This window comes from Arachis stenosperma, chromosome 10 (assembly GCF_014773155.1).
Source record: "Arachis stenosperma cultivar V10309 chromosome 10, arast.V10309.gnm1.PFL2, whole genome shotgun sequence".
NCBI classification, from domain to species: Eukaryota; Viridiplantae; Streptophyta; class Magnoliopsida; order Fabales; family Fabaceae; genus Arachis; species Arachis stenosperma.
Window position 1 is genome coordinate 52111773 of NC_080386.1, and position 22797 is coordinate 52134569.

At 38.0% G+C, this 22797-nt stretch overlaps 2 protein-coding genes and 1 long non-coding RNA gene across 3 annotated transcripts; 2 read left to right on the forward strand and 1 right to left on the reverse strand.

Annotated features, from left to right (window-relative positions):
- The first annotated feature begins 1635 nt into the window (after positions 1-1635).
- LOC130957076 (uncharacterized) lies at positions 1636-2296 on the forward strand. The gene is made up of 2 exons (XM_057883971.1): positions 1636-2034; positions 2216-2296. Exons 1-2 carry the CDS (start codon positions 1636-1638, stop codon positions 2294-2296), a joined length of 480 nt encoding a protein of 159 aa, XP_057739954.1.
- Positions 2297-2822: 526 nt separating this feature from the next.
- LOC130954082 (uncharacterized) lies at positions 2823-3317 on the forward strand. Its single transcript, XR_009076173.1, has 3 exons — positions 2823-3029; positions 3130-3209; positions 3297-3317. It is a non-coding gene; the product is annotated as an uncharacterized LOC130954082 (long non-coding RNA).
- A 16243-nt stretch (positions 3318-19560) lies between these two features.
- Positions 19561-20886, reverse strand: LOC130957077 (uncharacterized). The gene has a single exon (XM_057883972.1). The coding sequence runs from the start codon at positions 20884-20886 to the stop codon at positions 19561-19563; it is 1326 nt and encodes a 441-aa protein (XP_057739955.1).
- Between the last annotated feature and the right edge of the window lie 1911 nt (positions 20887-22797).

Below are 22797 nucleotides of genomic sequence, written 5' to 3' on the forward strand. Positions count from 1 at the left end.
TTTATTCTTAATTTTTTTTTAAAAAAAAAGAGTAAGTGTATACTAAAAAAATAAATATCAATTATTAAATTAATTGTTTATAAAAAATATATATTAAAAATAAATTAAATAATATATATTTACATACAAATTTTCAAAAATATATTAGCATTGCTCCTTTTTTTAGTCACTAAAAATATAATAATTAATTTGATAACTAATTTTTTATCTTGACGAATAATATTTTGATTTTACAATGACAAATTAAGTTGATTCTTTTATAATAATCTAGTTAACAAAATATTTAAATGCAATAAATTATTATTATGGTATCCTATAGTTAGCTGAGATTATGCCAAAAATAAGAGATTCATTTTAATCTTCCAATATATGGAATTAAAAATAAATATTTAAATTAATTTTTAAAACTTTAAATTATATATTTTAAAAAGTTTTTAAAAATTAATTAAGTTAAATAAATTGATTTTTTATTATTTTTAATTTAATTTTAAATATATGTGTTGAATAAATAAATTTTAACAAATTTTATTTAAAATAAGTAGCTTTTAAAAATAAATTACTCCTTTAAAACCGTTATACCCTCAAAGGAAAAAAAAAAGAAATAGAAGTGCATAGTTACAATGGGGCAGATGCCCCCACTTAAACCCCTTCCCCCTTCTTATTCTCAAGAGTCTTCTGTGATCCCTCCCTCTCTCTTTTATTTTCATTTCCTTCGTACAAATCAAATCACAACCACAAATCAAGAAGTTCATACCAATGAGTAAAGGAAGCATTTAACTTCTGAATTTCTATTATTATTGAGGCTTCAAGGTAACTCTTTGATTCAATAATTAGCTATATCTCAAATTTTTAGCATCCCCATACTTGTGGGTATAGCAAAATCTGAAATTAGGGTTATTAGGATTAGAAAATTTGGGACTTTTGTCAAAGTGAGTAAGAATGTGTTAATTGACTACATTAGTAGCTCACAAATATCATTATTGTCATATTTTTAGAGTTGTAGAGTGATTGGACATCATGTGGTAGCTCAGTGGCGCGTTCAGAGTTGCTTCCGGTTCCTTAGAATCAAGTTGTGTGTGGATATTATATCTATAATTGTTTTTAAATATATTATTATCAATATTTTTGTTGAATCATTAATTTTGGAGTTTGAAAATATTTTATTATTGTGATTTTTGAAATAAATATTGATTTGTGAAACTTAAAATTTTATAAAAATATACACGAGATGATATTTATATATTTTGTAAAGTATACATATTTTCTTATTTGACTTTATTAAATTTTAATTAAATTTTAGTATGCATTCTTACCGATCCGGACCGAACTAAACCGAAGAACCGAACCGAAAAAACCGAAAACCGAAATAACCGAAAACCAAAAAAACCGAAAAAAGTGATGTGTTGCTGTTTTTTTGCGGTTCGGTTCGGTTTTCGGTTCTCACTACCAAAACCCTAACCGAACCGAACCGAACCGGTTCATCTCAAAACCCTAAAAAATTAAACCTACCCCAATCCCCCCCACCCCCTTAGATGCAGACACCCATAGTCCCATACGGCCATACGTGACTCGTGAGAGACTGAGAGTGTGAGACGGCCACACCCCCACTCCCCTTATCTCCTTCTCCTTCCCCACATGCGCGACAGGCCGACAGCTTCCCTCTCCAAATCCCAGATCGAAGCCTTCCTTAGTTCCGCCAAATCCCACCGCCGAACAGAGGAGAACCCCACCGCCGGTGCACGACCCAGCCTCCAGCCCTCCACCCAGCAGCGTTTGCTGGAGTCACTTCTGACCACGCCACCTGCGACCTCGCCGCCTCCAGTCCACCCAGCAGCGTTTCTGGAGCCACCCCCAACCTCGCCACGTCCGACCTCACCGCCTCAGTCCACCCATCAGCGTTTCTGGAGCCCACCCACGACCTCGCCACGTCCGACCTCGCCGCCTCAAGTCCACCCAGCAGCGGCTCTGGAGCCCACCCACCCAGCCACCGATTGTTCGATTCAAGTTCATATGGAGCCCGAGCCATCTATTCAGGTAAACTTTGCTTGATCTGTTGTTCAATTTAGACCTAGGGTTATAACTTATCAGTTTATTGATTTATTGTTTATTGCTGATTCATTGTTTATTGCTTATTTATTGTTTATTGTTCATTTTATCAGTCTATTGATTTATCAGTTTAGCATTGTATTGATTTATCAGTTTATCAGTTTATCAGTTATTCAGTGCTGGTTCTGTGCTTAATGATTTAAACTTCAGCTGCTTGTTTATTGCTGGTTCTGTGCTTGTTTATTGTTGATTCTGTGCTTGATTTATTGCTGGTAAAAGTGCTTGTTTATTGCTGGTTTTGTGCTTGTTTATTGCTGGTTCGGTGCTTGATTTATTGCTGGTTCGGTGCTTGATTTAATGCTGGTTCTGGGCTTGTTTAATGCTGGTAAAAGTGCTTATTTTTTTGCTAATTTTGTGCTTGTTTAATGCTGGTAAAAGTGCTTGTTTATTGATGATCTTGTGCTTGTTTAATGCTGGTAAAAGTGCCTTTTTTTGCTGGTTCTGTCCTTTAATTTTTTGTTGGTTTTGTGCTTGTTTAATGCTGGTAAAAGTGCTTGTTTATTGATGATCTTGTGCTTGTTTAATGCTGGTAAAAGTGCCTTTTTTTGCTGGTTCTGTCCTTAATTTTTTTGCTGGTTTTGTGCTTGTTTAATGCTGGTAAAAGTGCTTGTTTATTGCTGGTTCTTGTGCTTGTTTAATGCTGGTAAAAGTGTCTGTTTTTTGCTGGTTCTGTCCTTGATTTTTTTGCTGGTTTTGTGCTTGGTTAATCCTTGGGTTGATTGCAAGAGACGTCTTAGCCATGCCAGTTTCCACAGTTGCTTCAGAATCGGCATTTAGTACTGGAGGAAGGGTGTTAAATAATTATAGGAGTTCTCTAACACCGATGACAGCTGAAGCGTTAATTTGTACCCAAAATTGGCTCCGAAACTCTCCAAAACTTGTCCTTGAGGAACTCATCGAGGAATTGGAGAAGTTGGAATTAGGTATGGTTAAGTTTTTACTTATAATTTTCTTTATTTTAATCTAGTTTTTATTAATATATATTAATTGTTATGATTGTTTCTTGTTTTATATATTTTGTAGAAGTTGCACCCACTCGTGATCCCAATGAAGAAGATTCTGGTGTTGAGTCTGATTAAAGTACATCTTGTTAAGTTGTTATGGTAGGAATTGTTTTCCTTATACTATTATTATTATAATTATTATTGTTGTTGTTGTTCTTATTATGTAACTTTTTTTTTTAATTTCAGGTTGGTTTGCATTATGAAGTTTAGCTATTTTGTTGGAGAAGACACCATAACTTTGCTAATGACAATTTATTTTTATTTTCAGTTGTGTTGACTGTTGAACTATTAAACTTCTTTAATTATCGTATTTGAATTCTGTTATCGTTATATTTCATTAGATCAAGACTTTGTTAGCTATTGTGTATTTTGGTTTGTCGATTTTAATGTTATGACTTTGCATAATAGTATGGTAGAATTTTTTTTATTTGATTGAAAAAACCGAACAAACCGAACCAAACCAAACCGATTTTAATTGGTTTGGTTTGGTTCGGATGACCTTGAAAAAAAAACCGAACCAAACCGAACCGCAGCATAATTAAACGATCGGATCGGATGGCTTTTCCTTCAAAAACCGAACCAAACCGCACCGCGAACACCCCTAGCAGATGCCCCCACTTAAACCCCTTCCCCCTTCTTATTCTCAAGAGTCTTCTGTGATCCCTCCCTCTCTCTTTTATTTTCATTTCCTTCGTACAAATCAAATCACAACCACAAATCAAGAAGTTCATACCAATGAGTAAAGGAAGCATTTAACTTCTGAATTTCTATTATTATTGAGGCTTCAAGGTAACTCTTTGATTCAATAATTAGCTATATCTCAAATTTTTAGCATCCCCATACTTGTGGGTATAGCAAAATCTGAAATTAGGGTTATTAGGATTAGAAAATTTGGGACTTTTGTCAAAGTGAGTAAGAATGTGTTAATTGACTACATTAGTAGCTCACAAATATCATTATTGTCATATTTTTAGAGTTGTAGAGTGATTGGACATCATGTGGTAGCTCAGTGGCGCGTTCAGAGTTGCTTCCGGTTCCTTAGAATCAAGTTGTGTGTGGATATTATATCTATAATTGTTTTTAAATATATTATTATCAATATTTTTGTTGAATCATTAATTTTGGAGTTTGAAAATATTTTATTATTGTGATTTTTGAAATAAATATTGATTTGTGAAACTTAAAATTTTATAAAAATATACACGAGATGATATTTATATATTTTGTAAAGTATACATATTTTCTTATTTGACTTTATTAAATTTTAATTAAATTTTAGTATGCATTCTTATATATATATTTTTATATTTTATTTAATATGAAAATTTAGTAATATGTTATAATTATTAGAGATTTGTTATAAATGATTTGGTTTGGATTGGTTTGGGAGACTCTGACTAGAAAACCGTAGTTAACGGCGGTTATGACGTTAACTTACATGCATCTAACTCAGACCTCAGCTAGCAGGGGCGTTGCTAGCCCAACGTGTAGGCCACACGTTTGATCTGTTATACCGTACAAGTACCCTAGAGGAAAGGGCTACCCTTAGAGGTGGAGCCGCCCTAGGTGTGTAATATTTGATTTGATTTGACTTCTTGAATGAAAACTCCTATTTCAGTTCATCCGCTTAACTACTTATCTATTTGTTTGCATAATTAATTAATATAAATTTCTCATCTCTGAAAGGAAATATAATTTTCAAGATAAACTTTGTATTGTCTCGTGTGGGTTATAGATGTAATGTTTGCTCACTGAGTTGCAAAACTCACCCTATTATATTCTCATATTTTTCAGATACAGGAGTCATTCCAGGTTCCATTCCACCTGTCCCTCAGTAGATCTTAGTCATTTTTGTGAGCCCTTCTTCTTTCCAAGGGCTAAGTAATTATGTAATGGAACATTTGCTCAAAATTTAGATTATGTCAATGCTCCATATGTCACAGGCAGGATCCTCGTGTGGGTTATGTTATTTTGAATCTTGAACTGTTTAGGTAGTAATTATGATTTGGTGATGTAAGACTTATGATTTTAACTATATACTCTAGTTATCAACTTTATATATATATATATATATATATATATATATATATATATATATATATATATATATATGATGCATATTCTGGATATATTTGGTTGTGGATATGATTGAAGTATGTTGTTGTTGTTGTCTTTGGAAATGGATGTTTATTGTTGATACATGGAGTTAATATTTATGTGGGTAAGGTCCTAGAAACAGAGGAGATTCTGTTCGTTTTTCTGAAAATTTGGTCGTTTGGTTTATTGAGGGACTTGTCCCTTTAGCGCCAGTCATGGCTGGGTTCGAGCCATGACAAAGTGGTATCAGAGCCTTAGGTTTTCCTGTGTAATATAGAGCAAGTGTTCTTTATTAAGATCACAATTGTGCAAATGGAAGCCGGCCCATTTTCACAAAGTGTTATGTTACTAGAGGCCTAAAGGAAGTTGTCATCAATCCTTTGTTCTCATGATTCTTTCTGTCTGTCCTATTCTCTTTGAACTCCATATACATATCTCGTTGGGGATTCAATCGCTTTACTTACTCGATAGGTGGAAGATGCCACCTAAGAAAAGACGTGGTGGAGCTATTGGTGCTCCTGATACTGCTGAATCCAATAGGGCAGTTTCTTCACCACTTGGAGCACTTCGACAAAGGCCAAGGAGCCAAAGAATAGATGATAGGCGCGAAGGAGAGATACCCCACGTGAGAGTTCAAGAGAACCTCGCAGTAAGAGAGACTCAACTGGATTTAGTAGCTGAATTAAGGAGAATGAATCAAACTCTTAATGCGGTATTATAGGTTCTAACAAATCAAAATAGGGGCGGAGTAGGAATTCCTAATATGCGAAATCCTCAGCCTCATAGAGTTCATCAATTGTTTGGGGATTAAGAGCCGCCAATTGAAAAGTATTTGAAGTTAAATTCGTCCACTTTCAATGGAGATTCATTGGATGAAGATCCACAACAATATCTAAAGGATGTAAAGAAAGCTATTCGAGCTCTCAAGTGCACCAAGGAATGGACTGTTGAGTTAGTATCTGATGAGCGGATAATTTATACGCTTTTAGGCATTGTTTTTAGGTAGTTTTTAGTATGATCTAGTTACTTTTAGGGATGTTTTCATTAGTTTTTATGCTAAATTCACATTTCTGGACTTTACTATGAGTTTGTGTGTTTTTCGGTAATTTCAGGTATTTTCTGGCTGAAATTGAGGGACTTGAGCAAAACTCTGATAGGAGGCTGACAAAAGACTGCTGATGTTGATGGAATCTGACCTCTCTGTACTCAAAATAGATTTTCTGGAGCTATAGAACTCTAAATGGCGCACTCTTAACGACGTTGGAAAGTAGACATCCAGAGCTTTCCAGCAATGTATAATAGTCTATACTTTATTCGGGAATTGATGATGTAAACTGGTGCTCAATGTCAGTTTCATGCTGCATTCTGGAGTCAAAGGCCAGAAACACGTCACGAACCAGAGTTGAACGCCCAAAACACGTTACAACTTGGCATTTAACTCCAAGAGAAGCCTCAACTCGTGGATAGATCAATCTCAGCCCAAGCACACACCAAGTGGGCCCCGGAAGTGGATTTATGCATCAATTACTTACTTCTGTAAACCCTAGGAGCTAGTCTAGTATAAATAGGATAGTTTACTATTGTATTAGACATCTTTGGACGTTTAGTTCTGAGATCTTGGGGGCTGGCCATTGATGACAAGTCATCTTAGCCTAGTTTTACTAGTCTTTTTCTTTTGTTTTCACTTGAATTATGCACTTTCTTAAGCTACAAGCAAGCCAATTTAGGTAGATTTTCATGCTTCCTTTGATTGAATCAACCATATGTGAATTAATGCTTTTTCATGAGGTTTGATGCCATAATTGGTGCATATTAGGATAGAATGATCATCTCATGATTTCAAGCATAGCTTTGATGTGTTTGGTTGATTTATGATAGGTGAAGAAAGCTTGGAAAAGGATTGAAATGAGAAGGAATGGCTAGAAGCTAAGAGAAGACAATGAATCAAGTGAACTTGAACCAGGAATAATTGAAGTTGGAATTGAAGTTAGCCCCAACGTTAGCCCCTAACTTGGAGGCTAACGTTGGAGATTTGAAATTGCTCCCAGGGGTTAGCCACGTTAGCGCCAACGTTAGCCCCTAACTTGGAGGCTAACGTTGGCATGAGAAATTGCTCCCAGGGGTTAGCCACGTTAGCGCCAACGTTAGCCCCTAACTTGGAGGCTAACGTTGGCATGAGAAATTGTCCTCCAGGGTGTACTTCCAACAAGAATAACTTGAGCTAGAGAGCTCCAAATGAGGTGATTCAAGAAGCATTGGAAAGTAGGAATCAAGAGCTTTCCAAGCATATATGGCACTGCATGGTGGACACTAAAATTGAGGGAGAAAACTGCCCCACAATGTGCATAAATGAACATGTGGGCAACCTGCAGTGAGGCCACTTGACCTCTGCACCTTCAATGGAGTATAACTCGAGCTGTAGAGCTCCAATTGATGCGCTTCCAACGGCAAATGAAAGTAGACATCCAGGGCTTTCCAACAATGTATAATAGTATGGGGTGGACAAAACGTTTGAGCCTCCAGAATTGGCGTTTTCGCCAACGTTTGAGGGCTAACGTTACCTCAAACGCTGCACACCAAAGCCAGCGACCATGCCCTCTTCAAATGATCATAACTTGAGTTGTAGATGTCCAATTGAAGTGATTCCAAATGGGTTAGAAAGCTGACATTCAGAGCTTTCCAACCATATATGATAGTCTATATTGGGCATAAAATTGGCAACATGACAAGAGGACAAAGTTGGCCCCATAAATGTGCATAAGGGAGGCCAACGTTAGGGTCAAAGTTAGCCCCCTAACGTTGGCACCAACGTGAAGTGCAGAGAATGGGGTTTGCTGCTAAAAAAAGTTAGCCATGAAGTTAGCCCCTAACTTTGAGGCTAACTTTAAAAACCCAACTTTGCAAAACTCACATCCGGTTCAATTGATTCACTTGGGTCTCTTTCCAAATTTCAAGAGCAATCAACCAAGGCCTCCTTCAACCCAATTCCATCAAGAGCAAAGGCCCAAACCAAGGCTTGAAGATCAATTGAAGAAGGTGTATAAATAGGCTAGAATTCAATTTGTTTGAGAGAGTTCTCTTTTTAGAATTTTGCTGAGAGCTTTCCTTGAAGTTTTGAGTTACAGAGTGATCTTTAGTTTCTTGTTTCGGGGGAAGGAGAAGTCCATTCTCTTCCTCTTAGCTTTCAATTTCAATTACACTTGTCTGGGATCTTGGGTTGGAGAATTGAAGGAATTCTGTTTCAATCTCACCTTAGATCTCTCTTTTGATTTACTGTTTAATTGAATTTAGATTCCTGTTAATTGCTCTTCTTCTATTTCCCTTGCAATCTACAATTTCCTGGCTATTGTTCTTGTTGGATCTAGGAAGGCATTGAGATCTAGACTCAGTTTTCTAGTCTCTGGGTCCTGAGATCCAATTCTCACATTTTAAATTTTCTGCTCTTGCTTTACTTATTCATTTACCTTTCTGTTTTAACTACGATCTAATCCCAATTCCCAATTATCCTTCTGTTCGATGCAATTTTACTTTTCCTTATTTAATTTCTGCAAATCCAACTCCCAATTCCCTTTACAATTCAAGTCATTTACATTTCCAGCACTTTAAGATTTTGCAATTTACATTACTTGCTCTTTAAGTTTCTGCCATTTAATTTCTTGTTCTTTAAGATTCAGCAATTTACTCATTGCTCTCTTTACTTTCAATGCAATTTAAATTCTGCAACTCAATTAACCAAATCTTGATTCGCTTGACTAATTCAACCACTAAACTAAAATTGCTCAATCCTTCAATCCCTGTGGGATCGACCTCACACCCGTGAGTTTTTATTACTTGATGCGACCCGGTATACTTGCCGGTTAGATTGGTGTTATTTTTGGGAGAGATTCTTGTCTCAACCTAAAATATCCCATCAAGTTTTTGGCGCCGTTGCCGGGGATTGATTAGATTGACAATGATTAAGTGAGGTGGTTATTTAGATCAAGCATTTTTTCTTTAAATTTTGATTAACCCACTAACTGTTTGATTTATTGTTTAAACTAACTAAAACTTCAATTTAGCAGTAAATTGAAACATCACTGGTTTGTGAATTCCTTTTGTCATGCTTGTATGTCAGGTACAAGAAGAAGCACACTAAGTCTGCATGAACAAGACGAAAGAATCCTCCAAAGGCTAAGAAGAGAAGCAAGAGAAAAAAATGTTGCTGGAGAGGAAGAATCAGATGAAGAATATCATGAATTGGAGGAACACTCAACAAATCCAACAAATCCACCAGTGAGAATGGCCAACAACAATGGTCAACCCCAGAGGAGAGTCTTGGCTTCATATACATTTGCTAATCCAAGGCATTGTGGGAGTAGCATCCTTACCCCAAATGTCGATGCAAACAATTTTGAACTTAAGCCACAACTCATCACTTTGGTTCAGAACAATTGTTCTTTTGGTGGAGGATCACTTGAGGACCCGCACCAACACTTATCCACCTTCTTGAGGATATGCAACATGGTCAAAACTAATGGTGTGCCTCCTGACAGTTACAAACTGATGCTATTCCCATTCTCTCTCAGGGACAAGGCCACTCAATGGTTGGAATCGTTTCCAAGGGACAGCATCGACAACTGGGATGATTTGGTAACCAAGTTCCTTGCCAAGTTTTATCCACCTCAGAGGGTTATAAGGCTGAAGGCTGAGGTACAAACATTCACACAAATGGAGGCTGAACCCATTTATGAGGCATGGGAGAGGTACAAGGCTTTAGTCAGAAAATGCCCCCCTGCCATGTTTAATGAATGGGAGAAGCTACAAAACTTCTATGAAGGCTTAACATTGAAATCCCAGGAGGCTTTGGATCACTCAGCTGGAGGTTCCTTGCAACTCATGAAAACTGCAGAGGAGGCTCAAGAACTCATTGACATGGTGGCTAACAACCAATATTTCTTTGCTCATTAAAGAAGCCGCCAACCGTCACAAAGAAGAGGAGTAATGGAGCTAGAAGGAGTGGATTCAATCCTGGCTCAAAACAAATTAATGCAGCAGCAAATTCAACAACAATTTGAGCAGATGGCTAAAAAGATTGATAGCCTGCAAGTTCCAGCAGTAAATACAAGCCAACCATCAACCAAATGGGGGCAAAATGAAGAAAACCAAGAAGATCAGCAGCAGGAACAACCTCAATATGTGCACAACCAAAGCCCCAGCCAAAATGACGTCTATGGTGACACCCACAATCCATCCTGGAAGAACCATCCAAACATAAGATGGGGAGATAACCACACTCAAAATCAGCAACCATGGCAAAAAAATTCAAACCAAAACAACTCAAAAAACAACCAAAATCACAACCAGCAAAACACTAACCCCAATCCATATAGAAAATCCCAAAACAACCACCCAAATTCTAGCTACTATCCACCCAATAACCAAACCACTAACCAAAATACCCACCATCAACCTTCAACACCCCACAACCAGCCACAAACATCACAAGACACTCAAAGGATCTCCAACTTGGAGACATTGATAGAAAAGATGATGAAGAACCAAGAGACAATGATGGAGAAACTCATGAAAATCAAGAGATGGCAAGACAAGATCAAGAAGCAGCAAGAAAAGAGCAAGAAGCAGTAAGAAAAGATCAAGCCACAACAATCAAAAACCAAGAAGCTGCAATCAGAAATCTTGAGAGGCATATGGAACAAATGGCTAAACAAAACACAGAGATGGGTGAGAAGCAATCAAATGCATCCCCTAGTACCACTTCAGACCACCCAAGGGACAAAGGAAAAGCTACAAAGTGGGAAGAATGCAAAGCAATTATGGTGGGAAGTGAGAAGGAAGCCATCAATCAGGAAGAACACAACAGAAAAGTTCCACGAGAAGAGACAGAAGAAAGAAGTGAAGAGGAGAGAAAGACCAAGAATGCAAAAAGCTCAAAGAAAGATGAGGACATCCTTGAAACACAGCTACAGGAGAAGAAGGAAGGGGTGAAGCCAGATGTCCCCAAACTTCCGTACCCTCAGAGGTTCAAAAAGAAACGAGGATAAGCAATATTCAAAGTTCCTGGACATATTCAAGACACTCAGTATCAATATTCCTTTCTTAGAAGCACTTGAACAGATGCCATTATATGCCAAATTTATGAAAGAAGTGCTAACAAAGAAAAGATCCCTGAAGGAAGGACAGATTGTTGAGATGACAAAGGAATGTAGTGCTATCCTCCAAAGAGAGTTGCCAGAGAAAAAATGATCCTGGGCGTTTTTACATACCTTGCACCATAGGAAACATAACAATTGAGAAGTCATTTTGTGACCTGGGTGCAAGCATAAACTTGATGCCTTTGTCTCTAATGAGGAAACTTAAAATTTCTGAGCTAAAGTCCACACGAATAGTTCTCCAAATGGCTGACAAATCCACTAAGCAAGCACTGGGAGTTGTGGAGAATGTGTTGGTAAAAGTGGGAAAATTCTTTCTCCCTGCTGACTTTGTTATCTCAGATATAGAAGAGGACCCTGACACTCCCATCATCCTGGGGAGGCCTTTTCTAGCTACGGGCAGAGCATTGATAGATGTTGAAAAAGGGGAATTGTTGCTGAGAGTGCATGATGAGCACCTAGCATTCCATGTTTTTAAAACCCTGCATGAGCCCACTCAAGAAGAAGATTATATGAAGGATAAGGCCAGAGATCAAAGCTTGAAGGAGGCATTCAATGAATCAAATCCAAGACTTCTAAATCCACAATTGAAAGAAGTAGAGATGGTGCAACAGACCAAAGAAATCAGGGAGGAACTAGATTCAAAACCCCCAGATGAGAACCTCAACACCCCAAATAAAGAACCACCAAGGCAGGGAGTATCTCTTGAGAAAGAAAAGAAGAAGAGGCCAAAAGGGTGGAGAAACAAGAAGATCCCTACTGAAGGCTTTTCACCAGGGGATAAAGTGGTGCTAAACACCCAACCAATGAAGGTGTCTCAACAATTATCTGAATACTACACTGTGAACCGGGTCCTTTCACTTGAACACCTAGAGATCATCAAAGAGGAGACTGGAAGGAAGTTCACAGTAAGAGGAGAAAAGTTGAAGCACTATGATTTTCAACCCCCATGATCAGAGAATGAAGGATGTCAAGCTAGTGACATTAAAAGAGCGCTTGTTGGGAGGCAACCCAACCTGAGGTAATTTTCTCTTCATAGCTAATTTAATAAAAGAGTTGAGTAGATTTCTATGTATTGCAAAGAGCTAAGTTTGGTGTTGCACACCAAAATAGTTAAGGGGTGAATGTTGGATGCTAAGCTTGGTGTTCCACCAAAAATTTCATTAAGAACACATTGCACCCTCAGCATGATCAGTATCAGCTCCAAACCATCAGAGAAACTGCTTAACAATTGTCATGTTTCTAGTTTTTGGTTGTTTTCTGGTTCATAGTTTGTTTCTTAGTTCATAGTTTATTTCCTTAATAAAAGTACTTGATGTTTCATGCATGTATTCATTTTGCTACATATAGAAGTAGGCAAGGAACTAAGTTTGGTGTTCCCACATCAACTTAGGTTCACAGAATCACAAGCATACATGCATGCTAACTGCCTCTCAAGTGCTTGGGGAACAAGCAACTTTCAATATCTTTTGTAGGAAGTCATTCAATCTCTTGGAGGAAAAAGTACATCATCATGGACAGAGGAAGGATATAGAAGCCAACAATGATGATGACACAGAGGAAACAAAGAGACTCCAAGAGGTTGTATTGTTCTCTGACTAATTCTAGTTCAAGTATGTTAATTGAAAGTGCAAATGTCCCCTGTTAATTAGTGTCTTCTTAGATTTATTTACTGTCTACGAGTTTGTTTGGTTTCATGCTATTATGGCTTACTAGTCTAAGTGCTTGATTCACTTTCATCTTACTTGAATTATATGCTTTGTTCCTCATGCTTGAATAAAAGAAAAATAACTGTGAAATAGAGAAAGAGTAAAAGTCTAGCATGATATGAGACAAAATAAGGTTATGTGGTGGTATGTGCTGGTTCATTAGTTGATTTATGAATAAGGCTGAATGTTAGCATGACTTTGTGATATGAACTTGAGTTACATTTCATGAGACTTGACAAAAGAAAAAGGTCCAAAATAAAAGAAAGAAAATGCAAGAAAAAGAAGCAAAAAGAAATAAACAAGGCTGGGCATCAATAGCTTGAGATTTGGATATATGCCTGTGATGCTTTTTGTACAAAGATAAGCTTGGATAACTAGGTTCTAAGGGGTGCTTCATCACCCGGCAACTTGGGTTAACTAACCCGGGATTGCCAACCGAAAGTCCACCATCAAGAGCTACTTTGAGACAAAGCATTTAGTAACCCAAAGAGGTGCTGGGCATCAATTTCCAAAGAACTAACAGAGATGAACAAAACAAGCTAAATGCCTGTGATGTGTGTGTGCTAAGGAGAGGCTTGAGCAAGTAAGTCCATAGGGGTGTTTCAACACCTAGCATCTTGAACCAACTGGGGCGGGAATGCTGGCTGAAAGCTTACTCTAAAAAGTTGCCTTACCACATAGCATTAAGCCTCAGCCAAGAAAAGAACAAGAAAAGCTAAGGACCAAGCTAATAACAAGTCTCATTTTTTTTTGTAATTCAAGTAAGGATCCAAAGGAATGTTGATGTCCTAGCCCCAGAATAAAAATCCCTAAGATACCATGCATAAAAACTCCATTTACCAGTATTCAATGTCTTCCAATAAAAGGCTTATACACTTCTCTGCTTCTAGTAATTTTTCTTATGTTTTACTGCTTGCTTGGGGACAAGCAAGATTTAAGTTTGGTGTTGTGATGACAAGTCATCTTAGCCTAGTTTTACTAGTCTTTTTCTTTTGTTTTCACTTGAATTATGCACTTTCTTAAGCTACAAGCAAGCCAATTTAGGTAGATTTTCATGCTTCCTTTGATTGAATCAACCATATGTGAATTAATGCTTTTTCATGAGGTTTGATGCCATAATTGGTGCATATTAGGATAGAATGATCATCTCATGATTTCAAGCATAGCTTTGATGTGTTTGGTTGATTTATGATAGGTGAAGAAAGCTTGGAAAAGGATTGAAATGAGAAGGAATGGCTAGAAGCTAAGAGAAGACAATGAATCAAGTGAACTTGAACCAGGAATAATTGAAGTTGGAATTGAAGTTAGCCCCAACGTTAGCCCCTAACTTGGAGGCTAACGTTGGAGATTTGAAATTGCTCCCAGGGGTTAGCCACGTTAGCGCCAACGTTAGCCCCTAACTTGGAGGCTAACGTTGGCATGAGAAATTGCTCCCAGGGGTTAGCCACGTTAGCGCCAACGTTAGCCCCTAACTTGGAGGCTAACGTTGGCATGAGAAATTGTCCTCCAGGGTGTACTTCCAACAAGAATAACTTGAGCTAGAGAGCTCCAAATGAGGTGATTCAAGAAGCATTGGAAAGTAGGAATCAAGAGCTTTCCAAGCATATATGGCACTGCATGGTGGACACTAAAATTGAGGGAGAAAACTGCCCCACAATGTGCATAAATGAACATGTGGGCAACCTGCAGTGAGGCCACTTGACCTCTGCACCTTCAATGGAGTATAACTCGAGCTGTAGAGCTCCAATTGATGCGCTTCCAACGGCAAATGAAAGTAGACATCCAGGGCTTTCCAACAATGTATAATAGTATGGGGTGGACAAAACGTTTGAGACTCCAGAATTGGCGTTTTCGCCAACGTTTGAGGGCTAACGTTACCTCAAACGCTGCACACCAAAGCCAGCGACCATGCCCTCTTCAAATGATCATAACTTGAGTTGTAGATGTCCAATTGAAGTGATTCCAAATGGGTTAGAAAGCTGACATTCAGAGCTTTCCAACCATATATGATAGTCTATATTGGGCATAAAATTGGCAACATGACAAGAGGACAAAGTTGGCCCCATAAATGTGCATAAGGGAGGCCAACGTTAGGGTCAAAGTTAGCCCCCTAACGTTGGCACCAACGTGAAGTGCAGAGAATGGGTTTGCTGCTAAAAAAAGTTAGCCATGAAGTTAGCCCCTAACTTTGAGGCTAACTTTAAAAACCCAACTTTGCAAAACTCACATCCGGTTCAATTGATTCACTTGGGTCTCTTTCCAAATTTCAAGAGCAATCAACCAAGGCCTCCTTCAACCCAATTCCATCAAGAGCAAAGGCCCAAACCAAGGCTTGAAGATCAATTGAAGAAGGTGTATAAATAGGCTAGAATTCAATTTGTTTGAGAGAGTTCTCTTTTTAGAATTTTGCTGAGAGCTTTCCTTGAAGTTTTGAGTTACAGAGTGATCTTTAGTTTCTTGTTTCGGGGGAAGGAGAAGTCCATTCTCTTCCTCTTAGCTTTCAATTTCAATTACACTTGTCTGGGATCTTGGGTTGGAGAATTGAAGGAATTCTGTTTCAATCTCACTTTAGATCTCTCTTTTGATTTACTGTTTAATTGAATTTAGATTCCTGTTAATTGCTCTTCTTCTATTTCCCTTGCAATCTACAATTTCCTGGCTATTGTTCTTGTTGGATCTAGGAAGGCATTGAGATCTAGACTCAGTTTTCTAGTCTCTGGGTCCTGAGATCCAATTCTCACATTTTAAATTTTCTGCTCTTGCTTTACTTATTCATTTACCTTTCTGTTTTAACTACGATCTAATCCCAATTCCCAATTATCCTTCTGTTCGATGCAATTTTACTTTTCCTTGTTTAATTTCTGCAAATCCAACTCCCAATTCCCTTTACAATTCAAGTCATTTACATTTCCAGCACTTTAAGATTTTGCAATTTACATTACTTGCTCTTTAAGTTTCTGCCATTTAATTTCTTGTTCTTTAAGATTCAGCAATTTACTCATTGCTCTCTTTACTTTCAATGCAATTTAAATTCTGCAACTCAATTAACCAAATCTTGATTCGCTTGACTAATTCAACCACTAAACTAAAATTGCTCAATCCTTCAATCCCTGTGGGATCGACCTCACACCCGTGAGTTTTTATTACTTGATGCGACCCGGTATACTTGCCGGTTAGATTGGTGTTATTTTTGCAAAAACTTGATGGGATATTTTAGGTTGAGACAAGAATCTCTCCCAAAAATAACACCAATCTAACCGGCAAGTATACCGGGTCGCATCAAGTAATAAAAACTCACGGGTGTGAGGTCGATCCCACAGGGATTGAAGGATTGAGCAATTTTAGTTTAGTGGTTGAATTAGTCAAGCGAATCAAGATTTGGTTGATTGAGTTGCAGAATTTAAATTGCATTGAAAGTAAAGAGAGCAATGAGTAAATTGCTGAATCTTAAAGAACAAGAAATTAAATGGCAGAAACTTAAAGAGCAAGTAATGTAAATTGCAAAATCTTAAAGTGCTGGAAATGTAAATGACTTGAATTGTAAAGGGAATTGGGAGTTGGATTTGCAGAAATTAAACAAGGAAAAGTAAAATTGCATCGAACAGAAGGATAATTGGGAATTGGGATTAGATCGTAGTTAAAACAGAAAGGTAAATGAATAAGTAAAGCAAGAGCAGAAAATTTAAAATGTGAGAATTGGATCTCAGGACCCAGAGACTAGAAAACTGAGTCTAGATCTCAATGCCTTCCTAGATCCAACAAGAACAATAGCCAGGAAATTGTAAATTGCAAGGGAAATAGAAGAAGAGCAATTAACAGGAAGCTAAATTCAATTAAACAGTAAATCAAAAGAGAGATCTAAGGTGAGATTGAAACAGAATTCCTTCAATTCTCCAACCCAAGATCCAAGACAAGTGTAATTGAAATTGAAAGCTAAGAGGAAGAGAATGGACTTCTCCTTCCCCCGAAACAAGAAACTAAAGATCACTCTGTAACTCAAAACTCAAGGAAATCTCTCAGCAAAATTCTAAAAAGAGAACTCTCCCAAACAAATTGAATTCTAGCCTATTTATACACCTTCTTCAATTGATCTTCAAGCCTTGGTTTGGGCCTTTGCTCTTGATGGAATTGGGTTGAAGGAGGCCTTGGTTGATTGCTCTTGAAATTTGGAAAGAGACCCAAGTGAATCAATTGAACCGGATGTGAGTTTTGCAAAGTTGGGTTTTTAAAGTTAGCCTCAAAGTTAGGGGCTAACTTCATGGCTAACTTTTTTTAGCAGCAAACCCCATTCTCTGCACTTCACGTTTGGGCCAACGTTAGGGGGCTAACTTTGTCCCTAACGTTGGCCTTGCTTTGAGTTGGAGTTGCGCCAACGTTAGCCTCCAAGTTAGGGGCTAACGTTGGCGCTAACGTTGCACACCCTGGAGGACAATTTCTCATGCCAACGTTAGCCTCCAAGTTAGGGGCTAACGTTGGCGCTAACGTGCCTAACCCCTGGGAGCAATTTTAATTCCCAACGTTAGCCTCCAAGTTAGGGGCTAACGTTGGGGCTAACTTCAATTCCAACTTCATTTGTTCCTGGTTCAATCTCCCTTGATTCATTGTCTCATCTTAGCTTCTAGCCATTCCTTCTCACTTCAATCCTTTTCCAAGCTTTCTTCACCTATCATAAATCAACCAAACACATCAAAGCTATGCTTGAAATCATGAGATGATCATTCTATCCTAATATGCACCAATTATGGCATCAAACCTCATGAAAAAGCATTAATTCACATATGGTTGATTCAATCAAAGGAAGCATGAAAATCTACCTAAATTAGCTTGCTTAAGCCTCAAGAAAGTGCATAATCTAAGTGAAAACAAAAGAAAAAGACTAGTAAAACTAGGCTAAGATGACTTGTCATCATAACACCAAACTTAAAGCTTGCTTGTCCCCAAGCAAGAAATGAATTATGCTCAAAGGTTCTTTCAATTAAGATGGATTGAGGAACACTTGTGAATTATAGTGAGAGAAGTGATTAAGTAACAGTGGGGTAAACTCTGAATTATATGCTCAAGCAAGGGTTTCAGTGCTCACTAGTCTTTACATATTGGGAGTCGTAGGTCTTTAGGATTTTCATCCAAATGGTATCATGGAGATCTCTTTATATGTAATCACCTTGAAGCAGCTTATTATTTCTGTGTTTTTGACCTCGACTCTAAGTGTCATGTCTCAAGGCGGCTCTTTAGATAAGCTTTCAATCAATACTCCTAAACCAGTTGGTTTTAAGGTATTAGGTGTTAAGGCACCCCTCGGATTTACTTGCTCAAGCCTCTTTCCCTGACACACTTCAACCACAAGCATTTACTAGGATAGCAACTCTTTTGAGTTTTTGTTTCTTTCTTTCTTTTTCTGCCTAGTAATTGATGCTCAGAGCCTTGGGCCATGTTCTTTTTGTTTTTGTATTTTCTTTTCTTTTCTTTTTATTTTGTTTGCTGCTTCTTGGATCAATTGATTTTTGAGAATCTCCACAATACTTCTTTGAACTTCATATCCTGCCTATGAGCTCCCATGCAAGTTTTCACAAGCATGCAACCTCAATACATAATCATACAACTAGAACCACCACTTCTCCTAATCTTTTGCTTTCCTCAAAATTATTTTAATCCCTCAATCCTTCTTTTCAAAGAACTATCATGTGATGCATTCTTGAAAATTGAGTGCAAACAAGTTTTGAAGATAAGAATGTTGTGAATGATCAGCCATCTTGCTTATTGAATTATAAAAGGAGATTATGCTATGCAGGCAGGCAGGAACATAAAAAGAAAACTAAATGATGCAGACAAACAGGGCAATTAAGGATACAATCTAACTTTCAATCACAGCAACAATTGATGTAAAACAATCACTTAACAATACAACCTGTTGGAGTTCACTTGCTTTCCTTCTCATCATCATTAATGCTAGCCTTTATGTTCATCTCTTGCTTCTTTGATTGATGATGATAAATCCCTCCAAAGGCTTGTATGATACTCTGCAATGATATTGAAAGTTGCTTGTTCCCCAAGCACTTAGAAACAGTGGTTAGTCTGCATGATTTATTTGTGGGCTTTTTGAACTTACTTTGGTGTGGGAACACCAAACTTAGTACCTTGCCAATGCATCAAATTAACCATGTGTGAAACTCTTTCTTCTTTTTCTAAGGTAATAGACTAAAAACTAAAAAACAGTAAGATAATTAACTAGTTCGTCTAAATGCATGAAGCTAGCCTTATGGCAGAAAGTGAGAATGTGTTTCTGAATGAAATTTTTGGTGGAACACCAAACTTAGAAATTTTCATTCTCCCTTAAATTGTTTTGGTGTGCAACACCAAACTTAGCTTCTTGCAATCTAGATAAAACTAATTAACAGTTTTATTGAATTGGATATGAAAACATAGTTACCTCTGGTTGGGTTGCCTCCCAACAAGCGCTCTTTTATTGTCACTAGCTTGACATTCTCCACCCTCTGATCATGGAAGTTGAGACTTCTTACTTTCCTCCACAACTTCCCTTTCCTTCAACCTAGCCTCCTTCTCATGGCTCTTTGGGCTCAACATTCCCTTCCTCTCATTCAGTTCAGCAAGGTTTTGAACTAGTTGTTCCATCTGCCTTTCAAGTCTTCTAAGTACAGTTTCTTGGTTCTTGCTTATCATCTCTTGATGCTTCTTTATTTCTTCCTGCTCTATTGCCATCATTTCTTGAATTTTCATAAATCTTTCCATCAGTGTTTCCAGAACATAAGTTCCTGGAGCAGTTGGAAATGGTTGTGGCTGTGTCAACTGTGGTGGTTGATAAGAATTATTTTGGGCGAATGGTGAGGTAGGCTGGGGTTGGAGGTGTGTGTGTTGGGGTAGTGCTTGATGATTGTTGTTGTGGGAATGGTTTGTATGCTGATTTTTGAAATTGGGGTTATTGCAGTTGAAATCCCTTGGTTTTTGATTTTGGCTTTCGCCTTCCTTCCAGTTGGATTGAATTCTCCAGGGTGGGATGTACGCATCATTCTGAGATTGATGTTGGGGCATGCTGGAGTGACTTTGGTTGTTAAAATTGAAGTCTCTTTGTTCCTGGCATTGAGATTCCTTCATTCCTAGATAAGAATGTGGTTTCCATGGTGGAAATTGTGCCTTCACTGTAGTAGAATGGAGAAAGTCAATTTGTCTAGCTATTGACCCCAATTGTTGCTGAGTTTGCTGATGTAGCTGTTTGCTTTGATCCATGATTGCCTTCATTCCTTCAAGATTCTTTATCTCCTCATCTGAAGTTGCATTCTGTGGAGTCTCAGGTGAGTGTTGGTTGTTGGCCCTCTTGTTCTTGAGTTCTGTAGTTCCTTGGCCAGCTGCTGTTGCTTTGAAGAGGCTATCTAAGACGTAATCCACTGCTCTCCTTGTTTCTGGGGTTAATCCTATATAGAATGCTCGGAAACCCTCTTTGTCATCTACTTTCTTGTATTTTTCCCATGGTTTGGACAATGACTCTTCCTCTCCTTGTATGAATGGCTGAATCCCCTCTTTCATCTTGATGTTCTGTTGGGATGAGGAGAATTTGGTCAGAAATTTGGTGACCAATTCGTCCCAACTAGTAATACTGCCCTGGGGCATAGTTTCGAGCCATTGTGCAGCTTCATCTCTTAGTGATAGGGGGAATAACGAGAGCTTCCAGGTGTCATGATTTACACCTTCGAAATTGACAACACCACAAGTTCTCAGAAAAGTGGATATATGCTGTTTAGGATCCTCCAATGGACTTCCACCATAGGAGCAATTGTTCTTGATTAGTGAAACGAGTTGCGGCTTCATGTTGTGGTGTTTTTCTTTCGAGATTTCTTCTTCAATGACAGCCTTCCCTCATGCCTCTCTTCTTTTCTTCTGTGACATAAATCAATCAAACGGAACACACAGTAGTACTTTTGAAAATTGAGTGTAATCAATTGAGACAAAACTTCAAATGGTTAGTAGGTTAGTAGAGGCAAATCTTCAAACAGTTAGTGGGTTAATCAAAAATAAAGAAAAAGTGCTTGATCTAGATAACCACCTCACTTAATCATTGTCAATCTAATCAATCCCCGGCAACGGCGCCAAAAACTTGATGGGATATTTTAGGTTGAGACAAGAATCTCTCCCAAAAATAACACCAATCTAACCGGCAAGTATACCGGGTCGCATCAAGTAATAAAAACTCACGGGTGTGAGGTCGATCCCACAGGGATTGAAGGATTGAGCAATTTTAGTTTAGTGGTTGAATTAGTCAAGCGAATCAAGATTTGGTTGATTGAGTTGCAGAATTTAAATTGCATTGAAAGTAAAGAGAGCAATGAGTAAATTGCTGAATCTTAAAGAACAAGAAATTAAATGGCAGAAACTTAAAGAGCAAGTAATGTAAATTGCAAAATCTTAAAGTGCTGGAAATGTAAATGACTTGAATTGTAAAGGGAATTGGGAGTTGGATTTGCAGAAATTAAACAAGGAAAAGTAAAATTGCATCGAACAGAAGGATAATTGGGAATTGGGATTAGATCGTAGTTAAACAGAAAGGTAAATGAATAAGTAAAGCAAGAGCAGAAAATTTAAAATGTGAGAATTGGATCTCAGGACCCAGAGACTAGAAAACTGAGTCTAGATCTCAATGCCTTCCTAGATCCAACAAGAACAATAGCCAGGAAATTGTAAATTGCAAGGGAAATAGAAGAAGAGCAATTAACAGGAAGCTAAATTCAATTAAACAGTAAATCAAAAGAGAGATCTAAGGTGAGATTGAAACAGAATTCCTTCAATTCTCCAACCCAAGATCCAAGACAAGTGTAATTGAAATTGAAAGCTAAGAGGAAGAGAATGGACTTCTCCTTCCCCCGAAACAAGAAACTAAAGATCACTCTGTAACTCAAAACTCAAGGAAAGCTCTCAGCAAAATTCTAAAAAGAGAACTCTCCCAAACAAATTGAATTCTAGCCTATTTATACACCTTCTTCAATTGATCTTCAAGCCTTGGTTTGGGCCTTTGCTCTTGATGGAATTGGGTTGAAGGAGGCCTTGGTTGATTGCTCTTGAAATTTGGAAAGAGACCCAAGTGAATCAATTGAACCGGATGTGAGTTTTGCAAAGTTGGGTTTTTAAAGTTAGCCTCAAAGTTAGGGGCTAACTTCATGGCTAACTTTTTTTAGCAGCAAACCCCATTCTCTGCACTTCACGTTTGGGCCAACGTTAGGGGGCTAACTTGTCCCTAACGTTGGCCTTGCTTTGAGTTGGAGTTGCGCCAACGTTAGCCTCCAAGTTAGGGGCTAACGTTGGTGCTAACGTTGCACACCCTGGAGGACAATTTCTCATGCCAACGTTAGCCTCCAAGTTAGGGGCTAACGTTGGCGCTAACGTGGCTAACCCCTGGGAGCAATTTCTCATGCCAACGTTAGCCTCCAAGTTAGGGGCTAACGTTGGCGCTAACGTGGCTAACCCCTGGGAGCAATTTTAATTCCCAACGTTAGCCTCCAAGTTAGGGGCTAACGTTGGGGCTAACTTCAATTCCAACTTCATTTGTTCCTGGTTCAATCTCCCTTGATTCATTGTCTCATCTTAGCTTCTAGCCATTCCTTCTCACTTCAATCCTTTTCCAAGCTTTCTTCACCTATCATAAATCAACCAAACACATCAAAGCTATGCTTGAAATCATGAGATGATCATTCTATCCTAATATGCACCAATTATGGCATCAAACCT